Genomic DNA, 20376 nt, shown 5'->3' on the forward strand with positions numbered 1-20376 from the left:
TTCCTTTATGCGGACCACTGGATCATCATCAAAAGTTTTTTGTTTTGCTGATTTCCACACCTGCCTTTCCCAGTGATGTGAATTAAACAACCGTGAACTGAGTGTTGCGACGGCTGCTCCTCCCCCTTGCTCCAGACTCAACACAGAAGCAGGAAAGAAGAAACTGTGATTTGATTTATTATTGTCACGTGTATTACTATACCGTGAAAAGTATTGTTTCTTGTGCGCTATGCAGACAAAGCATACCATTCATAGAAAGGAAAGGAGAGAGTGCAGAATGTAGTGTTACAGTCATAGCTGAGGTGTAGTGCAAGGTAGGTCCATTCAAAAGTCTGATGGCAGCAGGGACAAAGTTGTTCTCGAGTCAGTTGGTACGTGACCTCAGACTTTTGTACCTTATGGGACAAGTTGGAAGAGAGAATGTGTGAGGTGTTTAGTTATGCTGGCTGCTTTGCCGAGGGAGCGGGAAGTGTAGGCAGAGTCAATGGATAGGAGGCTGGTTTGCTTCATGGATTGGGCTACATTCACGACCTTCTGTAATTTCTTGCAGTCTTGAGCAGAGCAGGCGCCATACCAAGCTGTGATACAACCACAAAGAACACTTTTTCTATGGTGCATCTGTAGAAGTTGCTGACAGTCATAGCTGTGGAATGAGAATGGTTCATCAAAGTCTCAGTCCATAGAGGCAATGAATAGCCCAGAGAATTTTAGACTTGGGCGGGATTCTCCGATCTCGTTCACTGCCAGCGAGAACAGAGAATTTGACACTAGCCAAAACTCAATTCACTGCACCAGCAGTGGAGAATCCCAGCCGCGGGCGAGGTCGGAGGTTCCTGGTGATGTCTGCACCAGCACAGGCTGAAATGATAACTTGGGGAAATTTCCCGACAATCGTGTTACTGCCAATTAGTGTGTCTGTGTCAGGAATTGTTTATTATGTCAAAGGGGTAAAGCTGCATCACACTGACCTCCAACATTACTTTCACACTTTTACACTACTGTACTATTAATTCAGTAAGGACTCAGAAAAACTTCACACTTACATCTCCAGACTCAATGTCTTCATCACTAATCTGACCAATTGCAACTCAAAGTTCCGTCACATTTTGTTTCCCCTGTCTTGTATCCCACTTTTCTAACCATATCTATGCCAGCTCTAGACCCCTGTGTCTCTTCCCTTCCCCTCTGTCCATCCAGAGTGACTGACCCTCCAGCCAACTCTCCAGAACGCCCTCCCTCAACCGCTTCATCTCATTAATTCTCCCTTTGCCTTTGGAAATCTCCTGGAAACCCACCTCACCTGGCTGTTTGGTCAGTACCCCCCCGACTCCGTATCCAGACCGTGAGATGGAACAGGCTTTTTTTATTACATTAAGGGCGCTATGTAAATATAACTGTGGACAGAAAGTTGAGTCGGGCAGCGTTCCGCCAACAAATGCCAAGTTGTCACCTAAACAATTTTGGGAAAGAGCCGAATGGATAAATGATCTCTGCTGATCAAAGCCTGTGGAAAGATTGGGAGGCCAAAGAGACTCAAGTGTACTCGCACACAAAATATCAAAAACCCATTGTCAGCAGGAAATTATTGACAGATTTATTCATCATCTCATCCAACAGGTTTTCAATATCACAGGAAATCAAGACATTTGTTACTACAATTTCATGTGTGCTCATCCACTGGGGGTACTCAGGTTAGTGACCGCACCGCTGCTGCTTCTTAAAAAATTCATCCATGGGACATGGGCGTCACTGGCTGGCCAACATTTATTGTCCATCCCTAGTTGCCTGAGGGCAGTTGAAGTCAATCACATTGCTGTGGCTCTGGAATCACATGTAGGCCAGACCAGGTAAGGAGGGCAGATTTCCTTCCCCAAAGGACATTAGTGAACCAGATGGGTTTTTCCGACAATGGTTTCGTGGTCATCAGTAGATTTTTAATTCCAGATATTTTTTATTGAGTTCAAATTCTACCATCTGCTGTGTCAGAACCAAGTCCCCAGAATATTAGTTTCCGAATGAACCTAACTCACACCCAAAGAGTAGTGAGTCTGTGGAAGTCGTTACCACAGGACGTAGTTGATGTCAAAACATTGAATCATTGAATGTGTTCAAGAGACGGCTGAATATAGCACATAGGGCGAATGGGATCGAAGGTTATGGGAAGAAAGTAGGATTGGGCTATTGAGTTGGACGATCAGCCATGATTGTAATGAATGGCAGAGCAGACTCGAAGGGCCAAATGGCCTCCTCCAGCTCCTATCTTCTATGTTTCCAGGTAATAGTCTCAGGATAATACCACTGGGACATTGCCTCCCCCATTATTTATTGCTTTCCTGTGCTTGCCTATTTGGAGTTAATTGTGTGTTTTCCTTTGACAGTGCATTTAACAATATCCTGAGTAACCTTGGATACCTGATGCTGGGCTTGCTTTTCCTGCTCATTGTCCTGCAGCGAGAAATTCTGCACAAACGTGCCCTGATGCGGAATGACATCTGTGCACTGGTACACACCACCTTCCTGTTTGCTTTACCGCTCGGGTTTGTATTAATGATATTGCAAATGGCTAATTGTGTTTGGAACAAGCTGGGGTGGACAATGCAGGTGACTGCATATGCATTAAATTACCTTTATTAACAACAACCTGTATTTATATAGCACCTTTAATGAAATAAAACTTAAGCAGGAGGCTTCATATGGGGCATTCTAAAATAAAGTATGACACTGAGATGCACATTAGATTGGATGATCTCAACATTGTCAAAGAAATAGTCTAAAGATGTGTAGATTAGGTGAATTGGCCATGCCAAATTGCCCTTTGGTGTCCCAAGATGTGCAGGTTAGGTGAACTGGCCATGCCAATTTGCCCCTTCGTGTCCCAAGATGTGTAAGTTAGGGAGCTTATCTGGGTAAATATGCGGGGTTGAGATAGGACGTGGGTAAGATGTTTTGTCGGAGAGCCAGTGCAGACTCAATGGGCTGAATGGCTTCCTTCTGCACTGTAAGGATTCTGTGATAGTTTATAGGCACTATCTTAATGGAAGAGTGTGAGCTAGAGAGGTGGAGGTGTAGAATTGGAATTCCAGAACTTGGGAACTACACAACTGAAGGTGCAACCTCCAATGCTGGGGTGATTAAAATCGAGGTTGATGAAGAGACAAGAGTTAGAGGAATATAAGGATCTTGGAGGATTGTGGGAATGGAGGAAATTGCAGAGATAGGGAGGGTGAGACCACGGAGGCATTGAAAACAAGGATGAGAATTTTAACCATCGAGGTATAGCTAGACTGTGATTCTGTGAAGGTCATTGAGGGGGGTGGGGTTGATAGGGCACTAGGACTTGCTGTAAGATGACAGATGGGAAGCAGTGTTTACAGGGGGTTGAGTATGGGAGTGCATTGGAATAATCCAGTCCAGTAATAATGAAGGCATGAATGAATGGTGGCACAGTGGTGGACGGCACGGTGGCACAGTGGTTAGCACTGCTGCTTCACAGTGCCAGGGACCCAGGTTCCATTCTCGGCTTGGGTCACTGTCTGTGTGGAGTTTGCCATGTCTGCAAGGGTTTCCTCTCACACTCCAAAGATATGCTGGTTAAGTGGATTGGCCATGCTACGTTGCCCCTTAATGTCAGGGGGACTAGCTAGGGTAAATGCATGGGGTTATGGGGATAGGATCTGGGTGGGATTGTGGTCAGTGTCGACTTGATGGTCAAATTGTCTCCCTCTGCACTGTAGGGATTCTATGTTTCTATGAATGAATACTTTGCGATACTATCAAGTGAATGTATTTGTGTTAAATTATTTTGGCTGTCATTTTAAAATGGATAGGTTAGCATTTGTTTTTAAACTAAGAGATGCAGGAAATTCATGACAATGTTTCGATTTAATACAATGGATAGATTTGCCATTTATCTGGCACGTTACATACCTCAGAATGTCTCAAAGTCTTTTCCAGCCAGTCAGTCACTGTCAGATTGTTACTGGTGTAAACACAGAGGAACATAGCAACCAATAGGCTCATAGTATGACCACCCAATAATAGAAGTTCATTTTTACACAGATTCTTTAATAAACCATCACAAGATCTTTCACAGGAGCATTATAAAAGAGCATTTGACACTGAGGAAATACTGTAACAGATGACCAAAGAGCTTTAAGCAGCATTTTCAGGGAAGGAGAAGAGATATCAATGTGGGGTGGATTTAGGGGAGAATTCTAGATCCTTGACAGCTAAAGGCATGGCCAACAATTGTTTGCATTTAAAGTTTATTTATTATTGTCACAAGTAAGGCTTACATTAACACTGCAATGAAGTTACTGTGAAAATCCCCTAGTCGCCAGTCCGTGTACACTGAGGGAGAATTTAGCATGGCCAATTCACCTAACCAGCACATCTTTCAGATTACGGGAGGAAACTGGAGCACCAGGAAGAAACTCACACGGACACGTGGGACAGTGGCTCCTGCTGCTGCCTCACAGCGCCAGGGACACATGTTCAATTCCAACCTCGGGTCACTGTCTGTGTGGAGTTTGCACATTCTCCCCGTGTCTGCGTGGGTTTCTCTGGGTGCTGTGGTTTTTCCCCAGTGAGCCAAAGATGTGCAGATTAGGTGGATTGGCCATGCTATATTTGCTCCTTAGTGTCCCAATAATGTGTAGCTTAGGGAGATTAGCCAGGGTAAATGTAGGGAGTTATGGGGATAGGGCCTGGGTGGGATGATCTGTCAGAGAGTCAGTGCAGACTCGCTGCATTGAGTATTTTTTTATATGGGACATGGGCGCACCAGCTGGCTGGCGTTTATTGCCCATCCCTAATTACCCTTGTCCCGAGAGCAGTTGAGAATCAACCACATTGCTCTGGCTCTGGAGTCACATGTAGGCCAGACTGGATAAGGATGGCAGATTTCCTTCCCTGAAGGACATTAGTGAATGGCCTCTCCTGCACTGTAGGGATTCTATGATTTTATGAAGTGTAAATATAAAAGAAGAAGAATCCAGTGGCAGACCTAATATAACTGGGAACAATATTGTAATTGTCCTTCTCTCTGTCTCTGCAGGAGTGTGGAATCCCTAAGCACTTTGGTTTGTTTTATGCGATGGGGACTGCTCTCATGATGGAAGGACTGCTGAGTGCCTGTTACCATGTGTGCCCGAACTACACTAACTTCCAGTTTGGTGAGTTTGCGCTTATTTGTAACATCGTTAAGGATTCCCATGTCATCTCTGGTTCAGGAGCAAGAGCTGGGATCGGGCTCTGTGTGCAGGCTGTTCTGTTGGTGGTGAGAGTCCATTACAAATGACCATAACTGACCGCGTCCCACCATGCAACTCTGAAACAAGCAGAGAAGCGTGTTTTAAAAACCAGAGTGAATAGGTGGTAATCTTTCAGTGGCAACATGTATTGGAGGCGCCAGGCAGTGTGTCACTGTGAGTGGGAAGGGAAAGATGACAGTTCTTCAGAATGAGGAAAGGAGAATGGGAAGATGAATCACTTTGGACTGCTCTGTCACTTACTGAGCTGTTACAGAGCAACCCTGCATAAGACCCAGAAAGATAACTCTACCCAGAGATTGAATGGACCAAAAAAAGAGAAGATAAGGGACTAGATATTAAAACACAGTATGTAATGCCCCCTGATGATCTCTTCTTAACAGCAGATATCTCCCTGGCTCCACATATCCTTACAAAGCAATGGCTGGGGAAAGGCTTTGAAAAAGAGCAGCACGGTGGTACAGTGGTTAACACTGCTGTCTTACAGCGCCAGGGTCCCGGGTTCAAATCCTGGCTTGGGTAACAAGAGTTTATGCATTCTCCCCATGTCTGCGTGGGTTTCCTCTGAGTGCTCCGGTTTCCTCCCACAGTCCAAAGATATGCGGGTTAGGTGGATTGGCCATGCTAAATTGCCCCTTAGTGAGGTAAATATGTGAGATTGTAAGATAGGACCTGGGTGGGATTGTTGTCGGTGCAAATTTGATGGGCTGAATGGCCTCCTTCTGCGCCATAGGGATTTTATAACGGGAATTATCCGGTCGTTTAGACCGGCAGGATCAGAGAATCCCACCGGCAGCGCACCCCCACCTGTGGGTTTCCTGCAGGAGCTGGGTAACATGAATGGGAATTCCCATGGGAGACAGAGGGCTGGGGAATCTCACCCTGTATCTTTCAAATAAAGAAAGATTTTCATTTATAAAGCGCCAACATGACCACCAGACATTGCAAAGCACTTTATTGCCAACGAAATAAGAACAGAAAATGCTGGAAAATCTCAGCAGGTCTGACAATATCTGTGGAGACAGAGTAGAGCCAACGTTTCAAGTCCAGATGACCCTTTGTCAAACCTCTCCATTCTTTTCTCACAGTTGTTGTCAGACCTGCTGAGATTTTCCAGCACTTTGTTTAATGTTTCAGATTCCAGCATCTGCAGTATTTTGTGTTTATTACAGTCAATGAAATTTTTTTGAAGTGTAGTCAATTTTAGGAAATGTGGCAGCCAATTTGCGCACAGCAAGATTCCACAGACAGCGATGCGATTAATGTGTGTGTAACCTGTCTCCGCGATGCCGATTGAAGGCTGATACACTGGGGGTAAATCTTCTGCTCTTCTTCGAAATAGTGCGACGTGATCTTCTGGCTGGAATTCTCCAGCCGTTTTCGCCCCTCTAGCAAGGACAGGGATTCCGGCGCACAACCAAATGTTTGATCAGTACAGCGGGATTGGAAAATCTCACTGGCATGAACGGCCAGAGAATCCCTCCATCTACGTCCACTTGAGAGGGAATCTGGGACCTTGGTTTAATGTGTTATCCAAAAACAGTGTAGCACTCCCTCAGTACTGCACTACTGAGTGTCAGCCCAGACTGTTGTGCTGAAACCTGAACTGGGATTTGAACCAACAACCTTTTGGCTCAGAAATGAGAGCATTTCTAACTGAGCAATGGCTGACATGTGTAAGGCATTTTGAAATCTTTCCCTAATGTTGCTGGCCCACACTTCTGGGCCACAGTCCAAGGCAGGTGGCTCGGATAACCATTTGAGTTAAGCGCTTCCAACTATTTTTGGCTCTTGTCTTAGTTGTTCTCCACACCCCAGCAGCCCACGAAAGGAAGTTCTGCGGCATCAGAACCTATGAGCCCATCAAGGTCTCTCAGCAAAGGAGAATCCTTTTAGTGACTGTGGTGTCCGTTGTTTGGTATTTGATTATATCTGTTCTCTGTGTCTGATTGCTTAAGCCTGAATGTGGTCACCGAGAGAAAGCAGATAAGCAGAATGGAGATAAGTTGCTGTAAGGGGAGATCTTATAGAAACACAAGCTTATGAAGGGAATAGATGAGAAAGAAGCAGGGAGGTTGTTTTCACTGGCGGGTGAAACTAGAACTAGGGGACATGGCCTCAAAATAAGGGGGAGCAGATTTAGAACTGAGTTGAGGAGGAACTTCTTCACCCAAAGGGTTGTGAATCTGTGGAATTCCTGCCCAGTGAAGCAGTTGAGGCTACCTCACTGAATGTTTTTAAGGCAAGGATAGATAAATTATTGAACAGGAAAGGAATTAAGGGTTATGGTGAGTGGGCGGTAAGTGGAGCTGAGTCCACAAAAAGATCAGCCATGATCTTATTGAATGTCAGAGGAGGCTCAAGGGACCAAAATAACTATTCCTGCTCTTAGCTCTTATGTTTAAGCAAGAGAGCAGGCATTTTAAACCATTGAATAAAATTCCTGTTACTCACACAGAAGCTAGTCTATCATCTGATAAGAGTCAGAGATATACAGCACAGAAATAGGCCCTTTGGCCCAACTCGTCCATGCTGACCAGGTTTCCTAAACCGAACTAATCCCATTTGCCTGTGTTTGGCCCATATCCCTCTAAACCTTTCCCATCCGTGTACCTGTCTAAGTGTCTTCCAAATGTTGTAATAGTGACCCCGCCTCTACCACCTCCTCTGGCAGCTCATTCCATTCACGCACCACTCTCTGTGTGCAAAAAGGTCCTTTTTAAATGTGTCCCCTCTCACCTTAAACCTATGCCCCGTAGTTTTGGACCACCCTGCTCTCTGCAATATAATGCTGGATAAACTCAGCAGGTCTGGCAGCATCTGTGGAGGGAGAAACAGAGTTGACGTTTTGGATCTATTGACCTTTCTACAGAACTGAAGCGTATCTCCTTGGTGTATGGTAGCACAGCGGTGAGCACTGCTGCCTCACAGCACCAGGGACCTGGGTTTGATTCCGGCTTGGGTCAATGTCTGTGTGGAGTTTGCACATTGTCTACGCAGAGACCAGGTACTCAGGTTTCCTCCCACAGTCTGAAAGACGTGCTGGTTAGATGCATGTCTAAATTCTCACTCAGTGAAGCCAAATAGCGCCGGAGTGTGGCAACTAGTGAATTTTCAGTGACTTCATTGTGGTGTTAATGTAAGCCTACTTGTGACACTAATCCATTTTACAGTGAATAAGTATTGAGGTAGGAATGTGTTACTTGCTGTGTCCTGATGCATGTTTCTGTTTGGCACACAGATACATCTTTCATGTACATGATAGCAGGACTCTGCATGCTGAAGTTGTACCAGAAGCGACACCCGGACATCAATGCCAGTGCCTACTCTGCTTACGCCTGTCTTGCCTTAGTCATATTCTTCTCTGTGTTGGGAGTGGTGAGTATCACAGTTCACTGGGAAAGAAGCACTTCTGATTCTGATCATCCAAACCTCTGCTGCCCGTGTCTTAACCTGCAGCGGGGCCCCTGGGAGTCAGGCTGGGCAACCCCGGAACATGCAGAGCATGCTGGGTGTGGAATCAGCCTGCGATCTAGCATTGAATCACTTTTAAAATTAAACATTTAACAGCCATCCAGTCCTTAATGATTGGATTTATTATTATCACATGAATTAACATAGTGAAAAGTATTGTTTCTTGTGCTAAACAGACAAAGCATACTGTTCATAGAGAAGGAAAGGAGAGAGTGCAGAATGTTGTGTTACAGTCATCGCTAGGGTGTAGAGAAAGGTCAACTTAATGCGAGGTAGGTCCATTCAAAAGTCTGATGGCAGCAGGGAAGAAGATGTTCTTGAGTCGGTTGATACGTGACCTCAGACTTGTGTATTTTTTTTCCAACGGAAGAAAATGGAAGAGAGTTTGTCCAGGATGCGTGGGGTCCTTAATTATGCTAACCTCAACCCTCATCCCCTACCATACAGTCACCATGCCAACCCATGCCAGCTCATGCCCATGACCCCTCATACCCTTCATGTCAACCTATGCCCCCCACTCATGCCCATGATCTGTACACCCATCATGTAAACCAATGTTTTCCAATCTGTGTCCCATTGTGGTCTCTGTGCCAACTTAGCATCAACTCATGGGCTGGCATGTTGGCACAGTGGTTAGCATTGCTGCCTCACAGCACCAGGGACCCAGGTTGATTCCAGCCTTGGGTCACTGTCTGAATGAAGCTTGCACATTCTCCCTGTGTCTGCATGGGTTTCCTCTGGGTACTCTGGTTTCTCCCACAAAAGTGTGCAGGTTAGGTGGATTGGCCATGCTAAGTTGCCCCTGAGTGTCCAAAGATATATAGGTTAAGTGGATTAGCCATGGTAAATGCAAGGGGTTACAGGGATAGGTTAGTAACGAGGGCCTGGGTAGGATGTTCTTTCAGAGAGCACCGTAGACTTGATGGGCCGAATAGCCCATTTCTGCACTGTTGGAATTCTCTGGTTCGATGGTTGATGCCAACCCATGTCCCCCACCCCCACCCCTTGTCAGACTTACTAGCTAACTCCTCTACTCTCCATCATAGGCAGACCCGGGACTCGTGCTGAGATGAAGTTCAAAGTATCCACTACAGACTTAATTTTTAAAAAAACACTCTCTCTCACAAATAATTAGGGCAACGTGTTGACAGAGTGGTTAGCCCTGCTGCCTCACAGCTTCAGGGACGCATGTTTAATTCCCAGCTTGGGTCACTGTGTAGAGTTTGCACATTCTCCCTGTGTCTGCATGGGTTTCCTCCAGATGCTCTGGTTTCCTTCCACAATCCGAAAGATGTGTTAATTAGATGCATTGGCCATGTTAAATGCTCCCTCGGTGTGCCCGAGCATGCACCTGAGTGTGGCAACTAGGGGATTTTCACAGTAACTTCATTACAGTATTAATGTAAGCTGACTTGTGACACTAATAAATAAACTTAAACTTAAAACTTAAAAACATTGGCTACATTTACATTCCTTCAACTACACTGTTCCTGATAACAATGATCATTTCATTCAATAACATAATCACTTATAAAAACAGCAGTGGAATTCATAATTTCACCACCAAGGTTCCATAACCATTTGGAGCTGTCAATCAAACTGAAATGGCAAGCACCCCACTGTGATAATACACCTCGGTGAGATCAGTCATGCAGCACTAATCCACTAATGGTAGCCATTAGGCTTATTTCAACAGGCAGAGTGGAATAGCAAATATTTGTTGCCCTTGAACTGAGTGGCATTCAGAGGGCAGTTAAGAGTTTACCACATTGTGGCTCTGGGTTTGGAGTTACAGTAGACCAGATAAGGATGGCAGATTATCTTCTCTAAAGGATATTCGTGAACCAAAGGAGTTTTTAACAATAATCATTACTGAGCTTAGTTTTCAATTCCAGATTTTATTGAATTCTTCCGCTGCCGTGGTGAGATTTGAACCCGTCTTTCAGAGTCCAGTATCTGCAGTGATTTGCTTTTATCCCTGGGCATTGGCCTGGCCCTCTGGATTACGAGGCTAGTAACACTCTATTGCACCAAGCCTTCCAATCTTGGAGGCGCAGTGACTAACAAAGCCATCTAGTGAAAGAGTGTGGAAGGTCCTTTGATTTATCCAGCTCACAATAATCGAGTGGGGACGGGTTCCCTTTGGTTCTGGGGGTGGGTTGTGGGCTGCAGGGGGGTGAGAATTGTTGGGCGGTGAAGTTGGCGGTGAAGGAGGAGAAGTGCAGTCTGTCCTCGCTGTGCATTTCCATCAGAAATTGACACAAAGGAGAAGCCAAGAGAACTTGTTTCTAATTCTCTTTATTTTTGCTTCTTTCTGGGCAGGTTTTTGGGAAGGATTACATTGTATTCTGGGCTGTTTTCTCCTTTATTCACATCCTGGCCACACTTCTACTCAGCATACAACTCTACTATATGGGACGCTGGAAACTTGGTAATTATTGTTTCTTTGACACTGGGATTTTTCTGGGGATGTTCAGCAAATAAACCTTTTCTTTACCTGTCTGTTTTCTCCAGCTTTATTTGTCATCGGACTCAGGGGACCAGCTGTAACCCAAGCCTCCCTCTGAGAATGATAAGTTCATGGGGGGACAAACTTAACGTGGGTTGTAGTATTCGCAATCACCTTCCCTTTCTGTTGGACGTCTAGTGGAAACTATTGATTTGGGTGTAACACAAATGGCTGGATCACCGTTAATCCAGTAAGAAGTCTCACAACACCAGATTAAAGTCCAGCAGGTTTGTTTGGAATCACGAGCCTTCGGAGCTCCGCTCCTGCTCCCTCCTGACTCACCTGATGAAGGAGCAGCGGTCTAAAAGCTCGTGATTCCAAATTGGAATTGGACTTTAACCTGGTGTTGTGAGACTTCTTACACCCCAGTCCAACGCCGGCATCTCCACATCACCATTAGTCCAGTCAGCACTTCCAGTCCATGATTGATTTCCTTGGGGGAGATTTTTCCGGCTGTACTCGCCCCGAGCCCGGAAAATCCCACCCTGGGTCAACAGACCCCTACATGGCCCTGTCCCGCCCACCACGATTCCTGTGGCGGATGGGACGGACAATTTCTGTTTTATTCTATCATGGGATGTGGGTGTTGCTGGCAAGGCCAGCACTCGTTGCCCATCTCTAATTGCCCTCAAAATGAGCGGCTCACTCGGCCATTTCAGAGGACAGTTAAGAGTCAACCACAGGGTGGTGGATTTGGAGTTACATGTAGGCCAGACCAGACCAGACCAGGCGGCTTGGTGGTACACTGGTTAGCACTGCTGCTTCACAGCTCCAGGGTCCTGGGTTCGATTCCTGGTCGGGTCACTGTCTGTGTGGAGTTTGCACATTGTCCTCGTGTCTGTGTGGGTTTCCTCCCACAGTCCAAAGATGTGCAGGTTAGGTTGATTGGCTATGATAAAATTGCCCCTTAGTGTCCTGAGATGCATAGGTTAGAAGGATTAGTGGGTAAAAAAAAGTAGGGATAGGGGGGTAGGGCCTGGGTGGGATTGTGTTTGGTGCAGACTCGAAGGGCCTCTTTCTGCACTGTAAGGTTCTATGATTTTATAAGGGAGGAAATTAGTGAACCAGATTTTTTTTTAACAACACAATGATGGTTTCGTGACCACCTTAATTAGACTAGAGGCGAATTGCTGAGTTACAAAACTGAACAGGGTATGGGTGTAATTCCTTCAAGGATGTCACTATCATGGATTACATGACTCAACAGTAATTGACCACATTGCAGGAAGTATTGTCTATCGATGTGCCATTGTCAAAGGACAGATTCAGTGTTGGATTTTTGCTTTTTCAGACACTGGGATCTGCAGAAGAATAATTCATGTGATTTACACTGACCACATCAGACAGTGCAGTGGACCGGCCTATGTAGTAAGTGCCTCTCACGCGTTCTAGATTCACAATAGCCAGGAAGGGGATTTCTCTCTTTTTGGCTGTGATGGTGAAATAGTCTGACATGGCTACTTGTGTGAGACGTTCTCCAAGCTGTCAATGTCTTCAGGAGATTAGGGGGAGAAAATTGAGTGGAAAGTGATGAAAGAAAACCATTGACACAAGTGATGCTCACCACATTACAAGAAGGACATGGAGGCTTTGGACAGAGTGCAGAACAGGTTTACCAGGATGTTCCTTGGTGTGGAGGGTATTAGCTATGAATAAACTGGGATTGTTCTCCCTGGAAAGATGGAGGCTGAGGGGGCGACGCAATAGAAGTTTATAAAATTACGAGAGTAATAGATAGGGTGAACAGTTGGAAACTTTATCCCTGGGCAGAAATGACAATTACAAGGGGGCACAAGTTCAGGGTAAGGGGGAAAGGTTCAGTGGAGATGTGCGGGGAAAGTTTCTTACCCAGAGAGTGGTGGGGGCCTGGGATGCACTGCCAAGTGAGGTGGTTGAGGCAGTTATGTTAGCGACATTTAAGACTTATCATGATAGGCATATAAACAAACAGGGAATAGAAGGATATAAGCAGTTGGTTTAGATAAGTAAATGTGATCGGCGTAGGCTTGGAGGGCCGAAGGGCCTGTTACTGTGCCGTACTGTTTTTTGTTCTGTGCTTAGCGAAGCCTAGATCCCAGTGCTGGGTTATGGAGATCACACTGCAGCTCAGTGAGCACATTGAATGAAGTCCTGAAGCAACTTAATCAAATGCAGCGTAATCAGTGAGTGGTGCGGTGACACAGTGATTAGCATTGCTACCTCACAGCGCCAGGGACCCGGGTTCAATTCCCGGCTTAGGTCACTGTCTGTGTGGAATTTGTACGTTCTCCCCGTGTCTGTGTGGACTTCCTCCTCTCGAAAGGTTAGTGAATATTTGGAATTCTCTCGTGCAGCAAGCTGTGGAGATTGAGTCCTTGAACATCAAGGCTGAGATTGATAGGTTTTTAATCAGTTGGTGAATTAAGGGTTATGTAGCAGGAAAGGCAGGAAATTGGACCTAATGAGTGTTGAATCAGCCATGATCTTGCTAAATGGCAGAGTAGGTTTGAAGGGCCTACTCTTCCTCAACTCCATTTTAAATGAACACACCTTTTTCTGCAACTGTGCCCTCTGGTCCCACACTCTCCTACAAGTGGAAACATCCTCTCAACATTTACCCTGTCTAACTCACTAAGAATCGTACATATTTCAATCACATCATCTCTCCTTGTTCCAAACTCCAAGGAGTACAGACCCAACCTGTTGGGACTTCCCTCACACGACTGTCCCTCCATACCCAGGATCATCCAAATAAATCTCTTTAGTGCTACCTCCAATCAGATATCTTTCCCTCAATAAGGACCAAATCTGTGCACAATATTCTAAATGTGGCCTCACCACTATCTTGTACAGTTGCAGCAATAAATCTTTACTCCTCGTTAGACTTTTAATTCCGGTCTTTTTATTGAGTTCAAATTTCACCATCTGCCGGGGTGGGATTCGAACCTGGGTTCCTCCCAGAACATTACGCTGAGTCACTGGATTACTAGTTCAGCGACAATCCCACTACGTTATTGCCTCCCCTCAGGAGGAATCCATTTCAATCGCAGGAAGACCCCAGTGCGAATTTTCCCCGTTCCCCCTCATTAGACCCTGAATCCAGTGTAGCCACTGGCATCGCCCCCACCACCACCCCCAGCTAAATCGACCTGTGGGAAAGTGCGTGCCCAGCAAGCTCAATACCAACATCTGCAGGTTTGCTCACAGCTCCCGTTTTCAAACCTGTCACCAAAGGACAGGGAGGCTTCCATCCATTGTCATCCTTGGAATCTAACAGCAGTGTGAAAAGGGGAATGGTAAAGGTAGAAACAATGATTTTAATTCACTGCTGGAAGGTGGATTCTGCACATTCTGAGCCAGTCCAGTCATAAAAGCTCTCAATTTTCGATAGCAGTAATAGGAAGACAGATTATTACTTGAATGGGTGTAAATTCAGAGAGGTGGATACTCAGCGAGACCTTGGTGTCCTCATGCATCAGTCACTGAAAGTAAGCGCGCAGGTACAGCAGGCAGTAAAGAAGGTAACATTGGCCTTCATAGCATAGCCTTCATAGGGCAGCACAGTGGCACAATGGTTAGCACTGCTGCCCCACAGCACCAGGGACCTGGGTTTGATTCCTCATTTGGGTCACTGTCTGTGCAGAGTCTGCACATTTCCTGTGTCTGCGTGGGTTTCCTCTGGGTGCACCAGTTTCCTCCCACAGTCCAAAGACATGCTGCACTGGTGCATTAGCCATGCTAAATTCTCTCTCAGTGAACCTGAACAGGCACTGGAGTGTGGCGACCACGGGATTTTCACAGTAACTTCATTGTAGTGTGAATGTAAGCCTACTTGTCACTAAAAAATAAACTTTAAGAGGATTTGAGTATAAGAATCAGGATGTTTTACTGCAATTGTACAGGACATTGGTGAGGTCGCACCTAGAATATTGTGTTCTTCTCTGAGGAAGAATGTCCTTGCTATAGAGGGAGTGCAGCCGAGGTTTACCAGGCTTATTCCTGGGATGGCAAGTCTGTCATATGAGGAGAGACTAAGTTGGTTAGGATTGCATTGATTGCAGTTTAGAAGAGTGAGGAGGGGATCCCATAGAAATTTATAAAATTGTAACAGGGTTAGAGAGGGTAGATTCAGAAAGAATGTTCCCAATGGTGAGGGAGTCCAGAACTAGGGATCATAGTTTGAGGATAAGGGGTAAATCTTTTTAGGACTGAGGTGAAGAGAAATTTTTTCACCCAGAGAGCGGTGAATGTGTGAAATTCACTACTACAGAAAATAGTTGAGGTCAAAATCTTGGGTAATTTCAAGAAGAAATTAGATATAGCTCTTGGGGCTAAAGGGATCAAGGGATATGTAGAGAAGGTGTGAATAGGATATTGAATTTGATGATCATCCATGATAATGAATGGTGGAGCAGGCTTGAAGGACTGAATGGCCTCCTCCTGCTCCCAGTTTCTATGTTTCATCTCACTAAAATCTTTCATCTCTTTTTCTTAGGATCGGATGGTATTACTTATTATGGGGAATATCGTGAACTGGTCCCTGTAAGTATGAGGCTGCCCTGCCTCTCCTGATCAACATCCATGTCTTGTTAATTGTCAGTGTGGAATCCCTAAATAAACTCAACTGGATTTGAAGCATTTCACCAAAGGAGGTTTGCTGGAATTGTACCAGAACTGGGAGCTAATAACAATCAGGAAAGACTGATTGGCTGGAACCTTACTGTTCCGCCCACCACCAGAATCGGAGTGGATGAGGGGCGGGCCATGGGAAGGTCTGTTAGCCTCGGGCGGGGTTTTATGGGACGAGCAGAGCGATAAAATCCCACCCATTAGGTTTGGGCTCTTTTCTATAGATTGAGGGGTGATCTAATAGAGGTGCTTAAAATTATTACTGGGTTTGAATGGGTCGATGTGAGGGAACCCTGAACCATTAATGTGAGGTAGACACCAGTAAATCTACAAGGAATTCAGGAGAAGCTCCTTTACTCAGGGTATTCTCTATAAAGCATAGTTGAGGAGATTTGCATAGATACATGCAGGGGGAGACTCATAGACACATGAAGGAGAAAGGAATGGAGGATTGTTGGGGTTGGATGAAGAAGGGAGAAGGAGGCTCATGTGGAGCTCAAACACTTTATTGAGATACAACCAGAAAGGATGCTTTCTATGGTGTATCTGTAAAAGTTGGTGAGTCATAGCGGACATGCTGAATTTCCTTAGCTTCCTGAGAAAGTAGAGGTATTGATGGGCTTTCTTAACTATATAGCATCAGCATGGAGGGATCAGGACAGGTTGTTGGTGATTTGGACACTTAGAAACTTGAAGCTCTCAACCATTTGCACTTCATCCGTGTTGACATAGGGATTCTATCCTGAAGTTGATAAGTAAACCATTCATGCAGAGGGTTCAGGAGCAACTCAGCTGCCCCTAGACTGGCTCTGAAGGGCAATTTGTGAACAGGTTAACTAAAGGGTGGAGATTACACTCAGAGAATCGGTTCTATAAAATGCTTTCACAACCTTGGGTAGCACAGAGGCTAACACTGCTGCTTCACAGCTTTAGGGACCTGGGTTCCCGGCTCGGATCACTGTCTGTGTGGAGTTTGCACATTCTCCTCGTGTCTGCATGGGTTTTCTCCGGATGCTCCAGTTTCCTCCCACAGTCCAAAGATGTGCGGGTTAGGTTGATGGGCCATGCTAATATTGCCCTTAGTGTCCTGAGATGTGTAGGTTAGAGGGATTAGTGGGTAAATATGTAGGGACATCGGGGTTGGGATTGTGGTTGGTGCAGATTCAATGGGCTGAATGGCCTCTTTCTATACTGTAGAGTTTCTATGTTTCAACGTCTTGGATGTATTTTCACTTCTCAAACTGTTATTGGGCGTCCAGAATGTGTTGCCTGGTTTAGTGATAGCAGAAACTCTCAACGCATTCAAAAGCTACCTGTACTGGCTGCGGTTAATCATGAAGAATCATCAAATCGTACAATGCAGAGGAGACCCTTCGGCCCATTGAGGCTGCACTGACACACGAGAAACACCTGAACCCCCACCTAATTCCATTGACCAGGACTTGGTCCATAGCCCTGAATGTTATGATGTGTTGAGTGCTCATCCAGGTACTTTTTAAAGGATGTGAGTAACTCGCCTCCACCACCCTCCCAGGCAGCATATACAGACCGTCACCACCCTCTGAGTAAAGGCATTTTTCCTCACATCCCCCTCAAACCTCCTGGCCCCTCGCCTTGAACTTGCGTCCCCTCGTGACTGACCCTTCAACTAAGGGGAACAGCTGCTCCTTATCCACTCTGTCCATGTCCCTCATAATCTGGTACACCTCGATCAGGTCACCCCTCAGCCTTCTCTGCTCCAAAGAAAACAATTCAAGCCTACACAACCTCTCTTCGTAACTTAAATGTTCCATCCCAGGCAGCATCCTGGTGGATCTCCTCCGCACTCCCTCCAGTATGTTCGTATCCATCCTATAATGTGGCCACCAGAACTGCGCTCAAATCTGTCTTCTCAACCTTGCTCCTTGCCTAAGGTGTGGTGACCCCCAGGTTAAAATCGCCACCAGACAGCTCTTCCCCTCAAAGGGGAAAGCAGCCTATGGTTATCTGGGACTATGGCGATTTTACTTTTTTGCCTGGATCTACACCTGAAGTGCTGTAACCGCAAGGCCGGTGCTGGAAGGTGGGATTAGATGGACGGCTAATATTTTCTTTTTTGCCCCGAATGCATGGCCGTTTCTGTGCTGTAACTGTAGGAAGCAGAGCAGCCACCTTTACACACAGCAAACTCCCACAAACACTGAGACATTGATAATCTAATGATCTGTGTTAGTCTTGCTGCCTGAGGGATAAAACTGTTGAGGATACAAGGGCAAGCTTCCTTTTTTATTCCCTGAAATAGTGGCACGGGCTTCGCTTACATCCTTCTCATGGGGTCTCAGTTTAATATCAGAAACACAGCAGCTCCACCAGTGCAGCCCTCTCCCAGTGCTGCAGCTTGGGTCCCTGGTACACGGCCTCAGTGTGTGACCTACTCTCTCCCAGCTGAGATAGCCACAGTCCACGCCAAAACTGGAAAGCTGCAAACCAAAACACTCCTGTGCACACCTGTGTGCACACCTGTGTGCATACCTGTGCCTGTCCCGTTCTGTAGCCCCTGCAGAAAAAGGCAATAGTGGGACGGTAGCTCAAAGTTGAACTTCGACCTCTGGATAGTGTCCCTGCTCTCATGGTAGGACGGGGAATGTGAGAAAATTGTATAAACTCTCTGTGCACTCCCTGTGTCTGCGTGGGTTTCCTCCGGGTGCTCCGGTTTCCTCCCTCAGTCTGAAAGGCGTGCAGGTTAGATGCTAAATTCTCCCTCAGTGTACCCGAACAGGTGCCGGACTGTGGCGACTAGGGGATTTTCACAGTAATTTCATTGCAGTGTTAATGTAAGCCAACTTGTGATACTAACAAATAAACTATAAACTTGCTGTTGAATGTGTGCTATCACAGTGCCTGCTTCATCACCCGACACAGCTGTTAAGTAGTCTTGCATTTAATTTTCAGGGCTGCATATGGACTCATCCTGAGGCCCAAAGATTTTGCCTCCTACCTGCTGGCGATAGGGATCTGCAACCTGTTACTCTACTTTGCGTTTTACATTATCATGAAGGTAAGAGACTGACCAATCACAGCACAGCGAGAGGCCATTCAGCCCATCTGATCCATGCTCCACATGGCCCTCCTCGCACTCACCCCATCAACATCTCCTAATCCTTTATGGATTTATCCAGTGTCCCCTTAAATGTATCTCTATTACTCATTCCGAACTCTTTCTCCCACACTGACCACCTACCGTTGGCTTAAGTTGGTAGTTTTTGATAAGGTGAGGCAATGGCCTAATGGTTTTATCGCTAGACTATTAATCCAGAGACTCAGCTAATGCTCTGGGGAACAGGGTTCAAATCCCACCACAGCAGATGGTGGAATTTGAACTCAATAAAAAATTTCTGGAATTAAGAATCTAATGATGACCATGAAACCATTGCCGATTGTCAGAAAAACCCATCTGGTTCATTAATGCCCTTTAGGGAAAGAAATCTGCCGTCCTTATCTGGAATGGGCTACACGTGACTCCAGAGCCACAGCAATGAGTCACATTGCCCCCCTGAAATGGCCTAGCAAGCCACTCACGTTTCAACAGCAACTAGGGATGGGTAATAAATGCTGGCCAGCCAGTGACGTCCATGTCCCACAAATAAATTTTTAAAAATCTGTTTGGCCACATTATGAACTCACCTTCCTTGGCTGCCAGCTCCTGGGGTGGGACTCAAACCCTGGGTTTCTGGCTCAGAGGCAGGGTCAATACCCACTGCGCCACAAGATCTCTAGTTGACAATTAGCTCTCTGTTAACCAAGTACCAAATGTGTTTGTTGGACATTGAGGCAATAAACAATATTACAGAGCTTTAGTTAAAGCAGCGTTGCGTTAAGATCAGTTGACTGTTGATTTTTTTTCTGAGTTACTGAAGCTGCTGTTTTCTCTGTTGCCCTAGTTACGGAGCGGTGAAAGGATCAGACCCATTCCCCTGATCTGTATTGTCTGCACAGCTGTAGTCTGGGGTTTCGCTCTCTTTTTCTTCTTTCAGGGTCTCAGCACATGGCAGGTAAGCACATCCTCCGTTAATCCATCCGGTCACTATTCAATATGAGCTTCTTGCCCTGCACTGCTCTGCAATCCTTTCTTGTCAGCACCCAAATCTGATGAAAGGCCTTTAACCTGAAGTATTTAACCTTACATTTCTGCCTTCGCAGAAGCTACTTAACTGGGCTAAACTGCCCCTTTGTGTCCCCAAGATGTTTAGATTAAATGGGTTAGCCATGGTAGATGTGTGGGGCCATGGGGATAGGGTGGGGGAAAGGGCCTGGGGTAATGTCAGAGGGAGCTGTTGCAGACTCGATGGGCTGACTGGCCTCCCTCTGCACCATGTGATTCTATGATTAACCAGTTGAACGTTTTGAGCATTTTCTGTTTTGATAGATCATTATTTAGCAGATCATCTAGCACAGTGGTTCCCAATCAGTGAAGACCACCTCACCCCCCCCAAGAAAGATTCAAAATTCATGTAAATAACTAACTGTTGGATCCAT

At 45.8% G+C, this 20376-nt stretch overlaps 1 protein-coding gene across 1 annotated transcript in view; it reads left to right on the top strand.

The window, feature by feature from the left end:
- sidt2 (SID1 transmembrane family, member 2) overlaps positions 1 to 20376 on the top strand; it is a 99380-nt gene that overhangs the window by 67563 nt on the left and 11441 nt on the right. The window contains exons 16-24 of the mRNA XM_080214841.1: positions 1618 to 1691; positions 2379 to 2502; positions 5057 to 5174; positions 8512 to 8648; positions 11067 to 11175; positions 12545 to 12621; positions 15728 to 15774; positions 18793 to 18898; positions 19782 to 19892. Coding sequence (XP_080070967.1) covers positions 1618 to 1691; positions 2379 to 2502; positions 5057 to 5174; positions 8512 to 8648; positions 11067 to 11175; positions 12545 to 12621; positions 15728 to 15774; positions 18793 to 18898; positions 19782 to 19892 — 903 coding nt within the window. The remainder of the gene's footprint in view (positions 1 to 1617; positions 1692 to 2378; positions 2503 to 5056; positions 5175 to 8511; positions 8649 to 11066; positions 11176 to 12544; positions 12622 to 15727; positions 15775 to 18792; positions 18899 to 19781; positions 19893 to 20376) is intronic.

The sequence above is a fragment of the Carcharhinus amblyrhynchos genome, chromosome 29 (genome assembly GCF_965287045.1).
Source record: "Carcharhinus amblyrhynchos chromosome 29, sCarAmb.v2.hapA, whole genome shotgun sequence".
Classification (NCBI taxonomy): Eukaryota; Metazoa; Chordata; class Chondrichthyes; order Carcharhiniformes; family Carcharhinidae; genus Carcharhinus; species Carcharhinus amblyrhynchos.